Below are 13868 nucleotides of genomic sequence, written 5' to 3' on the forward strand. Positions count from 1 at the left end.
TGTTCACAATGCCAACTATAAAGAAAAAAATCATGCAAAAAGGCTGAAACAGAATCCCAAAAGAGCAATTTACAAAGCGTAACAGGAGATTAGCATTGCCTTCTCCAGAATGCTCTAGTCTTAAAAGCCCTGCCAAAACATCCAAAGATGAAAGGCTTTTAAAACTACTGGAAACTCCTGAGGGTCAGTAGAACTCCTTGGGAGCTGAGCTGAGCTGACCATGACAGGGGAGCAGGGAGGGCATTAAGGGCAATTTCAAAAGGCAAATACTACCATCTAGTGGATGCTCAATGGCATTACAATCAATTGTATACTCCCTCCTCCTCCTCCTCCTCCTTTTCTTACCTTTTTTTCCCCAATCCAGGACTCAAGCTGATTTCCAACAGTTAAATCAAACATTTTTTTTAGCATGCAAAGGTTAAAAGGCAATTAAACTATAAAAAATTAGAATTATGACAGAAACCATTAAAGATATTGGATAAAAATACACAGCACATTTTACAAGGCCCCAAAGTCCTCAAAGCCCTGCCCAAATAAAGAGGTCTTCACTTGGATGTGGAAAGATAGCAAGGAGAGTGTCAGTCTAATCTCTGTTCTGTCCATTTATCACATTTCCAGTTAACGTCTGATTCCAGTATACTTCTACTACATAATCCAAAATTACAATTCAAAACCTGCAAAAAATCTAGTTTCTTCTTTATCTTGTATATACCTCAAAATGGATTCTACTCTTCTACAAACTTGTCTATTTTGATTTTCACTTCAATAGCATAGTTAATTTCTCTGTCTCTCTGAATTCAAATATTTTTACAAGCCAGTTCTGAATTGATGGCATTTCTGTACTCTTCCACATTGTTGCATACAATGTTCCCACTATCATAATAAAATATTGTAGCAATTTTTCATGGGGAAAAAAAAGAAAAATGTGTAGCAAAACATGCTGATTACAGAATAGAAAATGGAATCCCATCATCTACTCTATAAGAAAGTGCTAGACTATGCCTTAGAGTTTACATCTATTAAGTGTATGGGGAATGGGGGAAGCAATTTTCTCTACACTCAAAAAGTTGCTTAAGTAGAGGGAAAGGGATGTGCCCATGGCTAATGGGAAATCAGCTAATAAATGAACGGGGGGGGGGGGGAATCTGTGCCATCTGTGCCCCACCTTTGCTGACCCAAGGAAGGGAAAAATATTCCCTTTGTAATCTCTGTAACAAGTTGGGAGTCAAATGGGATGGAACATTTCTTTTGTTTCCAAAGATTCTGAAGTTATGGAAGGAAGCACCTTAATCTGATCTGCTACCACTTGGACTTAGAAAAAGGTAAGATATTCTCCATTTTTTTAAATCTCATTGCCAAGTTCTGCACCATACAGATGCCACACACACCTTCTTTCTATATTTTTGAACATTTTCTCAAAAATCTATTTTTCCTGCAAATTTACCTGTTAATCTTTATCCCAACAATGATCTCACTATCTAAAGGAATTTTGTCAAATTAATCCTGTGCTTCTGTCTGTTGTTCAAATTGTTATTACCCTCTCTCTTTCTCTCACTCTCTTATATTTACCACTTCAGATAGAACTGGCAAATGTAATCTCAGAGCCATGGGTAATAATCTTTGAAAACCACAGAAGGACAGAAGTCCCAGCAGACTGGAGGAGGGCAAACATTGTCCCCATCTTCAAAAGGGGAAAAAAGAGGATCCCAACAATTATCGTCCAGTTAGTCTGACATCAATACCAGGAAAGATTCTGGAGCAGATCATTAAACATAAATTCTGTGAACATTTAGAAGGGAATGCCATAGTCACAAAAAGTCAACATGGGTTTCTGAAAAACAAGTCTTGCCAGATTAATCTGACTCCTTTTTCTGATAAAATTACCAGCTTGGTAGACGTAGAGAACACTGGATATTGCATACTTTGATTTCAGTAGGGCCTTTGACAAGGTCTCCCATGATATTCTTCCAAACAAGCTAGTAAAATGTGGGCTAGGCAAGGCAACCGTACATGGATTTGTAATTGATTGACTAGCTGCACCCAAAGGGTGCTTAGCAATGGCTCCTCTTTATCCTGGAGAGAAGTGACCAGTGGGTTCCCATAGGATTCTGTCCTGGGCCCAGTGCTATTCAATATCTTTATCCATTACTTAGATGAAAGAATAGGGGGAATGCTTATCAAATTTGCAGATGACACCAAATTAGGGGGAGTAGCTAATACCCCTGAGGACAGGATCAAAATTCAAAATGATCCAAATAGATTAGAAAACTGGGAAAAAACTAACAAAATGAATTCCAGCACAGAGAAGTGTAAGGTATTGCACTTGGAGCAAAAAAAAAAAAAAAAGGAAAGGAAAGAAAGAAAGAAAGAAAGAAAGAAAGAAAGTGAAATGGGGGACACCTGGCTTAAAAAGACTACATGTGAAAGGGATCTAGGAGTCCTAGTAGGCCACAATTTGAATGTGAGTCAACAGTGTGGTACAGCACCTAAAAAGGCCAATGCAATTTTAGGCTGAGTCAATAGAAGTATAGGTGTTTAGATCAAAGGAAGTAATAGTGGTGGTCTATTCTGCTTTGATCAGTCCCGGGCACCACAGTTCAAAAAGGGTGTTGACAAGCTGGAATATGTCCAGAGAAAGGAAGCCAAAATGGTGAAGGATCTGGAAACTATGACCTGTGAGGAGTGACTTAGGGAGTTGGGGATGTTCAGCCTGAAGAAGAGAAGGTTAAGGGGTGACATGATAGCCCGGTTTAAATACTTGAAGGGATGTCATATTGAGGAGGGAGCAAGCTTGTTTTCTGCTGCTCCAGAGAATAGGACCCGGAAAAATGGATGCAAGCTACAAGAAAATAGATGCCACTTCAATATTAGGAAGAACGTCTTGACAGTAAGGGCTGTTTGACAGTGGAACACACTCCCTCAGAGTGTAGTGGAGTCTCCTTCCTTGGAGGTCTCTAAACAGAGGTTGGGTGGCCAAATGTCAGGAATGCTTTGATTATGAGTTCCTGCATGGCAGGGGGTTGGACTGGATGGCTCTCGTGGTCACTTCCAACTCTATGATTCTATGTTTCTATGATTTGAGAAGATCCTATTTCTTTTAATGAATGTAGTTCAATACAGCATCAATATAATTTAATAAGTGGAGGAGGAAAATCTTTGACTGATTGGATGGACTACTTACTGGTTTTTTGTTTTGTTTTCTTTACTCTTTGCTCTTTATTTTGGATGTTTCTGATCAACAGATCCATAGTGGATTAACCATCTTTCTCTCCTAGGTGAACCCAGGAAAATTTATATTTGTGAAAGTTTCAGACATCATAGAAACCCAGGACATTAACTAAACTTCCCAGATACTTTGAAGGGAGCTGAAAGTAGAGATGTAATTCTTCACTAATTTCTTCTTGAAAATAGCAATGAGCAATTTTCACACATTTTTCGAAGAGTCATTGCAATTCAGGACTCATTCGGCACAAAATTCATACATTGCATTTTTAGGACAGAAAAAAAATTCTGCATGCAAATAATATTTCAACACAGAAACATTCATTCCTGTGCAGAAAATGCAGTCCTCTGTGCAGAAACTGCTGTTTACAATGTAAATCAACCATCTCTGAATATGACACAGAATAATTCCCCATTATAGCATGTCTTTCTACATATACAACACTGCTTCTTTTTTAAGCTGTGGATGCTTGAACCTGTGGCTAAAGAATTCATGGGTACAGAGGGCCAACTGTATTTTGATTTTATCATCATCTAGACTGAATTTGTGTAGATCCTCCATAGTCATTACTTTTGTTTTGTTTATATTCGGCAACAAGCCTCCCTTTAAAAGAATCACTCTATGTTATATTTCATATTAGGATCATGATGATTTAGGAGATGGGAAAATATTTAGTCAAAAGATAGCAAAAGGTGATGTGGTTTTTTTGTTTTTGTTTTGCTTTCACATGGAGATAGGTGGTTAAGCACGTTGCTTGAAAGAGACACAGAGATCAGTCTTCCTTATTAGGTACTTTTAAGATGGGACTTCACAGGAAAGGCAAGATAATAGTAGAAACCATGAAACATTTTACTTTCCTGGAAGCAGAGAACTTGAATACCAAAGGTTCATATTTACTGTATATGCTCTGAACTATATTATGCTCAATTTATAAGCTACCTTGACTCTGAACCATTTTGGGGGAAAGGCAGGGTATAAATAAAGGATAGGCTGGATGGTCCTTGTGGTCTTTTCCCATCTCTGTTATTCTATAAATGAAGATTATGATTTCAGTGGATGATGATGATGATGATGTAAAAATCCTATGTTTCTCTAAGACAGGGGTAGGCAACCTTTTTGAGCCGGGGGCCGGGTTGCTGTCCCTCAGACAACTGGGGGGCCGAAGCAAAAAAATAAATAATTAATTATATATTTTTTAAAAATTAAATATATAAATAAACCAGGACAAATGTAGGACAAAATTTTCAAATGGAAGACACTTTTTTAAAAAAATGGAGGACATGCGAAAAAATTTGCTGATTTTTTTTAAAAAATGTTAGTATAAATGCATGTTTCTGAGGCTTCTATAGACAATTGCGCCCCAAAGGCCCCGGCAGCAATCGGCGGCAGAACCGGGCTGGGGCCGGTCCCAAGGCCTTGCCGGGCCGCATCCTGCCCGCGGGCCGCAGGTTGCCTACCCCTGCTCTAAGACTCAAACAGGTTAAATAATTAGAACATAATATGGCAAACTGTTGAGAAAAAGAAAACTAAGATTATACATGTGGCAATCCCAAGGGTGTGAGGTAGTGGTTTGAGCTGGACTTTGACTCCGTAGACCAGGGTTCAGTTCTCAGCAAAGCCATGAAACCTACTGGGTGACTTTGGGCAAGTCACATGCTCTCAGCCTCAGAAGAAGGCAATAGCAAACCTCCTGTGAACAAATTCTGCCAGAAAAGCCCCATGATAAGTTCACCTTAGGGTCACCATAAGTTGGAAATTACTTGAAGGCACACAACAACAAGAACAACAATTTCAGGGGATGGCAGAATAAAAAACAAAAAGAAGGACAATGTTATCAAATGCTGAGATCTACAAATTGAGAGTGCCTCTGGGAAAAGAAAACAACTGTGGTTCTAGTGGTGATAGGTGACAAGGATCAATTCCAAAAGGGCTGAGAAAACGTCTTCCCACTGTTCTGGGACTCCTTGGAAGCAGCAGCAGCACCTTCAGCTCGGCAGACAGAGAGGTGGGGCAGCATCCCCTCAGCCATCCCTCCCTCCCTCACCCTTAGAATCTGGGACATCCAGAGGCTCCCATAGCTACCCTTCTCCTCTGTCAACTCCCTCATGTCTTGGGATTCCCAACCCATCCCATCCAGCACTGTTGGACTGTACCTTTATTTTTCTGCGTTTCTCTTTTCTACATTTTCTCCTGCCATCTGTTCGTCACCGAAACCTCTCTTCCCCATGGCTCCTCGCACCCCTCCTTCTCCCTATCTCATACCTATCTGCCCCCTTCCTAACTCCCAACTCCCATTCTCTTGCGCTCTCTGGAACTGCCGCTCTGCTGCCCCAAAAGCAATGGCGATCCATGATCTTTTTCTGTCACAATCATTCAATCTTCTCGCCCTCACTGAAACTTGGCTTCCGGCCCACGATACCGCTACCTCTGCTGCCCTTTCTCTTGGCAGTCTCTCCTTTACCCACACTGGCCATCCTGAGGGTCACGGAGGAGGGGTCGGCATCTTATTATCAAAGTCCTGTCAGTTTCAGGTTCTCTCTCCTCCCCCTAGCTATTCCTTCTCCTCATTTGAATTACACTCCATTAGACTCTTTTTTCCTCTGCAACTTCGGGTTGCCATCATCTATCGTTCTCCTGGTTCAGCATCTCAGTTTTTCACAGATTTCAAGTCTTGGTTGACATTTTTTCTTTCAGATACAGTCCCCTCCCTGATCTTAGGTGACTTTAACATCCACCTCGACGATCCCAAGAATTCCTCAACCTCTCGTTTCAGCTCTCTCTTAGCTTCCTTTGGTCTCCAACCACATTCCAACTCTCCAACCCATTCCCTTGGTCACTGTCTCGACTTAGTTCTCCCTGCCAAGTGTGTCATGTCCGACTACTTGGCTTCTGATTTTACACTATCTGACCATCACCTACTTTCTTTTACTCTTACCTACATCCCACCTCCCCGTCATACCGTCCTCCGTCAGTTCCGCGATCTTCATTCTCTTAACCTTAACCATCTCACTCAGTCTTTGGACTCATCCTTAGCTTCTCTCAATCTTGGGGATTCTGCTGACTCAGCTATGTCTTTACTGAATTCTACTCTCTCTTCAACTCTTGACAGCTTTGCCCCAGTATCTACGCGCGTGTCCTCCTCTTCTTCTATGACTAGGCCTCAGCCCTGGATCACTCCCATTGTTAGATTTCTCTGGTCCTGCTCCCGAGCAGCCGAACGTCTCTGGAGAAAGTCCAGGGAGTGGGCCGACTTTATCCACTATAAATTCATTCTTTTATCTTTTTCACTCACCCTGTCGATGGCAAAACAAGACTACTTTAAATCATTGATCTGCACCAACGAGAGACGCCCGCAGTGTTTGTTCTCCTGCTTCAACACACTGTTAAAACCCTCTCCTCCCTCCGTCTCTCCGTTATTTTCTCCCTCCAACTTCGCCAATTATTTCATTACAAAGATCACTACCATTCGTTCTGAGTTAACTCTTCATGATTTGGCTCCCATCATTAATCTCCTTGCCCCTCCTACTAATAAACTCTCTGTGTTCCCTCCTGTTTCTTTGGAACAACTCTCTTCGCTGCTGAACTCATCCAAACCCACCACCTGCTCTCTTGATCCAATTCCTTCTCGTCTTCTAATCTCTATAGCCCCCTCTTTGTTACCCTCCCTCCTCTATATCTTTAATCTCTCTTTCTCTTCAGGTTCCTTCCCCTTGGTCTTCAAACATGCCTTAGTTTCTCCTATTCTGAAAAAACCCTCTCTCGACCCCTCTTCCTTGGCTAGCTATCATCCAATCTCTCTTCTCCCTTTTTTTCTAAGGTGTTGGAACAAGTTGTCTATTCACGCTGTCTTGAGTTTCTTGAAACCAACTCCATTCTGGATCCCTTCCAGTCTGGTTTTCGCCCACAGCACTCCACAGAGACGTCCCTTACTAAGATCTCGAATGATCTTTTGCGGGCCAAGGTGAATGGCCTTTAGTCTATCCTTGTCCTTCTCGATCTGTCTGTGGCCTTCAACACCGTGGACCACTGTCTTCTAATAGACATACTCTCTGACCTTGGTTTCTCGGGCCTTGTTCTTGATTGGTTCACATCTTACTTGTCAGATCGATCTTTTTCAGTGGTCTTGGGTGGTCAGACCTCGTCTTCTATCCCCTTATCTGTTGGAGTTCCTCAGGGCTCTGTTTTGGGTCTCCTTCTGTTCTCTTTATACACACTCTCCCTTGGCAAACTTATCAGTTATTTGGTTTCTCCTACCATCTGTACGCTGATGATACCCAGCTGTACCTTTCCACCCCTAATCTTTTGCCAGAGCTAGAGCAGCAAGTGTCATCCTGTTTAACAGCTGTCTCTCACTGGATGCACCATCGGCGTCTGAAGCTCAATATGTCAAAGACCAAGCTTCTTGTTTTCCTTCCTAAGCCCACCCTTCACTATTCCTTTTCTATTTCTGTCAATAACATCTCTATCCAGCCGGTCCAGGAAGCCTGTAGTCTTGGTTTCATCTTTGACTCCTCTTTGTCATTTATCCCCCAGATCCAGACTACAGCCAAAGTCTGTAGATTTTTTTCTCTATAATATCGCCAAAATCCGTCCATATCTCTCAGCTTCTACCTCAAAAACACTGGTCCATGCCCTAGTGGTCTCACGACTAGACTACTGTAACCTCTTCTTGGCAGGGCTTCCTCTCTCTCACCTCCACCCATTAATTTCTGTTCAGCATTCAGCTGCACGCATCATTTCACTTGCTCACCGTTATGATCATGTCTCCCCTCTGTTGTCCTCCCTTCACTGGCTCCCTTTTCCTTTCCGCATCAGGTACAAACTTTTGCTACTCACCTTTAAAGCCCTGTATGGGCTAGCCCCTCTTTATTTAACTGATCTTCTCTCTCCCTACATCCCTACTCGTACTCTCTGCTCTGGTAGCCAAAGTCTCCTCTCTCAACCCAGCATTTTCTCTGCCCCATCCCGGATCCGTCCCTTCTCTCTTGTTGCCCCCCCCCCCCATTCCTGGAACCTCCTTCCTCTGCATGCATGGCTCATCACTTCCCTAACCAGCTTTAAGGCTGAGCTGAAAACCATATTGTTTAGGGAAGCGTTCTCAGGGAATTTGTGATTGTCATCTGGCTGTCTGATAATGTTTGATGTGATGTGATCTGCTTTTATATTTGATGTTTTTAATTTGTCTTTTCTTTCTACATGATAATTTTATCTATTCCTCTAGTTAATTGTTATTATCTTAGAGTGTACGCCTTGGGCAGGCTTTTATATACTCCTTAATTTTACCGACTTTGTACAGCGCTGTGTATAATTACAGCACTCTAGAAATAAAGTTTAATAATAATAATAATAATAATAATAATAATCTAATTGACATTGACATCGATAAGCTCACAAAAGCACAGTTACAGGAAAGAGACACTGCTTAGAATATACCACATTACACAATGGTAATTCAATGATTCCTAAATTCATTATGAGAGTTAAATGTATTGGTTGTCCAAACCTCCAGTCAATGAGATCTTTTTTTGAGCTGTAGATATAATATTTTTTATGCAAGAGTTCCCTGCCAAAGTAAAGAGTCTGAGAAAGGCTGCTGTAGATGCTCTGTTACATGTGTGTTATTTAAAAGCCACTGTATGAAAATTTCCATTTCTTTGTGTATATCTTTAAACTATCCATGGGAGGAAAAGTTAATTGATCTTGTTGATGGGGAGGAAGCATAGCTGTTTCATCATAGTAAGTTTATGACACAAAAGAAGGCTGGGAATCAAGTAAATCTACCGCGCTATATAAAGAAAGTATAATAATAATGTTGTTGTTTGACTACAGCTATAGCTAAAATAGCCAGTGAGGTTTGCTGGGAATTTCAGTCCAATACTATCAGAAGGTGTGGGTGGGGCGTTCACACCCTGCAACATATTGGCTCCATGTGTGTTCGGAACAAACTCTAGTTCCCAGTTCACAAACTCACAAACATGTTTCACAGATGCTTCAAACTTTACTTAACATAAGCCACAAGTCCCGACACCCCAAACAAAATCTTCAGTGGAAGGCATTCTCCAGTTACTTCACTGAGATTCCTCCTCGAACTCTTCCACCCAGCTGAAGCACTTCTCCAGGATTTCCACTTCCCTCCTGTTACAGCTCTGCCCAGTCAACCCTCTCCTCACCCTCCTCTTCCTGATTACAGAAGGTCTACCTGGTTCCTATTTTTGATATCAGTAATGGATCCATGATGGATTGATGATATCAGGTTCATAATGTCAGACTGCCAGGAAAACAATAGTAGCAAGGTTTGTTCAGCTCCATAACAACTAAAGTAAGGTGCACTCATCACTGTTTTTGTTTTAGCTGTATCACCATCACTGTCATATTTCATAGAGTCATAGAATCATGTAGTTGGAAGATACAAGGGCCATCCAGTCCAACCTCCTGCCATGCAGGACTATACAGTCAAAGCACTTCTGACAGATGGCTATCTAACCTCTGTTTAAAAACTTCCAAAGAAGGAGACTCCACCACTTTCCAAGGCAGTGTGTAATGTTAAGTTCTTCCTAATGGTAAGAGCTGACTGATAGTGAAACACACAGTGGAAGTATATGGCATAAATTATTACATGACAGAAGTCTCTCATCCTACGTTCAGTGATTATTACAATCACATCTGATAAACAGACTTCTCATGTCACTTGCATTCAGATTAATTCAGGATAAGGAGTAAGAGAGGGTGGAGTGAAAGATATCTACATCTTACAGTAGCTAAATTTTTATATTTTTCTTTGGAACTGGGGTGGGGGAAAACCAAAACGTCTCATCAGAATCCATGCCAGCAGAAGAAAGCAGACTCTTTTCCTTTAGGAGTCTTTCACTGCTTCAGGGAGTTGCTGCTACATGTTGCTCCACAGGTATGTAGGGTAAAAATATTTATAAGAAACATCAGTAGTGCCATACCTCAGTGACAAGGCCAATTGCTTTGCATTATTGAATTTCATTCTGGCATCTCAGATTAAAAGGAACTCAAATGCAGTATTCACAACGACTTAATATGAGTTTTTGTGAGTCAGAGAGCCCTGGGCTAGAGTGACCAATGGTCTCTGTGAATAAAACAGTTTTATATATGTCTTTCTCTATATAACGATGGCATGTTACATCCTAATAAAAAACTCATGGTGGCTTGTTATAGATCCAGTTTGCAGTGTGGCCCATCTTTCACATGACATCCCTTCAAATATGTGAAGGGCTGTCATGTCGGAAATAGAACAAGCTTGTCTCTTGTTTCTGCAGAAAGTGGGACCTGAACCAGTAGATTCAGATTACAAGAAAGGAGATTCCAATTGGACATTGGGAAGAGCTTCTTAGTGGTAAGAACTGTTTGACAGTAAAACAGATTGCCTTCGTGGGTGGTGAACTAACCTTCTTTGTGGTTTAGAGGGGGTATTCCATTGCCTCCCTATGAGACTAAGATAGTATGACTTGCTCAAAGTCTCCCAGTGGATTTCCTTGCCAGAGTGTGGATTTGAAGCTGAGTCTGCCAGAGTCTTGGCCCAACACCACTTCATCATGCTGGCTCTCCATTTCTGTACTAAGCAATACAGAAGTGGAAAGGTTTGGTTGTAATATTTGTTAAAGTTCATAGGAGGAACAAAATCCAAACCTCTCTGTTTTCCCTTTGCAGAAGTGCCCACAGCAGAAAAAACACAAGAAAGCAGAAGAATGATCAATTTCAGCCCAGGATTCCCATCCCTTTTGAATTCAAGCAATGAATTTTATACATTGGATCCTGACAATAAGTCTTATCCAGGTTATGGCTATACATTTTATCCGGCATTCAATAATGCAATGGCATTTGGTAACATTTCACATTATGATACAGGATATATCTATTCATCTTTTGAAATATGTGTAATTGTTCTGACTATTGTTTTCTGCTTTTTTGGACTTATGGGGAATGGAACAATCATCTGGCTTCTCACTTTCTGCATTCAAAGGAATCCTTTCACCACTTTCATCCTAAATTTGGCTGTTGTTGATTTCGGAGTCCTTCTGTTCATACCTCTCATTATTATTTTATATCTTTGTAACCTATATAAGATTTTCTATCCTTATTTTTATTTGGAAGATCTCTTTATGTACATGTACATCCCTGGCCAATTTTTGCTGACAGCCATCAGTATGGACAGGTGTGTGTCTGTCCACTTCCCACTTTGGCATCGATGCCACCGGCCAAAACATTTAAGTACCATTGTGTGTGCTGTAATATGGGTCATCTCTTTCCTTCTTTGTTTAATTCCATCCACTCTCAATCTAATTGATGCAACTCGATACTATACTGCAATGGCCTGCCTATCTGTTTCAATTGCCCTACTTTGCCTCCCACTCATGACTATCTCCACTCTGTTCTTGTTTATGAAAGTCTGCTTGAAACCGACGCAGCACCAACGTGGAAACATTTTAACTGCCATCTTACTTACTCTCCTCTTCTACATCATTCTTGCATTTCCATTTAATATATTCTTTTCTATCATTTATTTTTCAGGGTATTTCCCCTTTTCTCTATCTATATATGGGTTTTTATGTGCCTCCTTAAACAGCAGTGTCAATCCACTGATTTATTTCCTAGTTGGAAGACAAAAGAAGGGGCAATATAGGGAGACTTTGAAAGTTATACTGCACAAGGTTTTCAATGAAGAGCAAGAGCCCCCAGTTCAAATCCCATTATGATTTCTCCATTGAGTGCAAGCCTATCAGTCTAAGAAAAGACTGACTAGGGATGTGGAACATGTCTTCTAGATTCTGTTGAACTGCAGTTCTCAGCTCCCATATTCCCTCACTGTTGGTCATTCTGCTTAGGGCTGATGGTAGCTGCAATTCAACATATGTTCACATGTTGAGTGTATTTGTTTGTTTAGTTACTAGGAAAGACAGCTTGATCTGTTCTAGACTGGCTACTACACTTTCTGTGTTAAGTCTTTGACTTGCCATTTACCATGTAGTTTGGTTCATTTTTCATGGTACACACATTACAGTTAGATAATTTGTGTCATTCCCTTCGTCCAGTACATGGGCATGGACATACTCAGAGACTGAAGCAGTAGACCTTCTTGGACCTGCTGCTGAAGCGGAGCAGGAGGAGGTTCCAGAGCCACAAGTCTCAGATACAGACCAGAGTGCAGTATCAGCACTGACAGAGGCTCCAGATACTGTGTACCTGACTTGGATATTGCTGAACTCTCTTGCTGGACCTGAAGCTTGTGAATGAACTCTGTTTAGGACTTTTGTGTTTACTAAGTAAAGTAAATGCCAAACTGTAAGCTGCTCTGTTGTTGTGCATGCTCATTAGCTGGTATCTGTTATCAGAGGAAATATAACATGAATATATATAAAATTATTGTTATTGTTGCTGTTATTGTTATTGTCATCATGGCATTTTAAATCACAGAATTATCATGATGAGATGAATAAAATGATACTTACTCTGCTACTGCTCTCTTGCTAATTGAGAATAGCCACAATTTTTGTTGCACAAACTAATCATAGATAAAGATACAGACTGATATTGATGTACAATAAGCATCTTTAACAATGTGGGTTTATTTTGTTTGTTTGTTTGTTTATGTTTCCATTATGTTGCACATCACTTTGAAGGCCCTTCTGGGCAGATATTTTTAATAAGTACTAAATGAAGAGCCAGTATGGAATAGTTGTTTGAATGATGGACTATGACTATGGAGACCAGGGTTCAATTGCCAGCTCAGCCATGAAATCTACTGAATGACCTTGGGAAGGCAATGGCTAACCTCTTCAGAACAAATCTTGTCAAGATAACACTATGATAAGTTGACCTTAGTGTTGTCATATGTTAAATGACTTAAAGGTGCACAACAACAGCAACTTTGAACAAATCAATACTAAATATAAATACATACTAAATATAAAGACACTAGACATATACCCATTGTCTATTTATGTTTGTAAATGAAAGGGATGCTATGTCAACTGGCATCAGCTCCAGTAATCCCAGACATGTGTACATTGGCCAAATGTTGGGGTTGTTGATTTCTCCTCTGACTGACTGCCATTTTCCAAGTGGTCATGTAAAAAAAAAGACACTGGTTGACATCTCGAAGACCCAACCCTAGCTTTACTACTTCTCCAGAATCATCTATGTGCCAGCACTTTCCATCCATGTTTTATGTATTTGGCACATTTGCAACTGAACTGATTTCTTCCTTGTTGACATTGTTCTCCAGAATTCCTTCCCTGTCTTCACTTACTCATTTGGATTTGTGCAGTGTTGTATATTTGCTGGATATAGAAATGTCTCATTTTGCAGCAGTCTGTGCTTTCTGTCCCAGCTGTGTAAATTGAACCGGAATGGTAACTGGCAGCAATTTCCTGATCTGATGTACTGAGTGGCTGCTGTACAATTGCTGGTTTGTCCAGCTGCTGAAACACCTGCAGTTGGAAGGAATTGGAAGATGTAAGGAGGCAGTCATGCCCCTTGCTCTAAATGCACTATGGAGCCTTTTGAAAATTTAGGGCAAGGGTCATGATTTGCATCTTTCTGGATCCTATTACAATCCAATTACAATAATAATAATAATAATAATAATAATAATAATAATAATAATAATAATAATAATAAT

General features: G+C 40.6%; 1 protein-coding gene across 1 annotated transcript; it reads left to right on the top strand.

The window, feature by feature from the left end:
* The first annotated feature begins 10935 nt into the window (after positions 1-10935).
* On the top strand, positions 10936-11943 carry LOC121929164 (mas-related G-protein coupled receptor member A1-like). The gene has a single exon (XM_042464474.1). The coding sequence runs from the start codon at positions 10936-10938 to the stop codon at positions 11941-11943; it is 1008 nt and encodes a 335-aa protein (XP_042320408.1).
* The last annotated feature ends 1925 nt before the right edge of the window (positions 11944-13868 follow it).

Source organism: Sceloporus undulatus, chromosome 4 (assembly GCF_019175285.1).
Source record: "Sceloporus undulatus isolate JIND9_A2432 ecotype Alabama chromosome 4, SceUnd_v1.1, whole genome shotgun sequence".
NCBI classification, from domain to species: Eukaryota; Metazoa; Chordata; class Lepidosauria; order Squamata; family Phrynosomatidae; genus Sceloporus; species Sceloporus undulatus.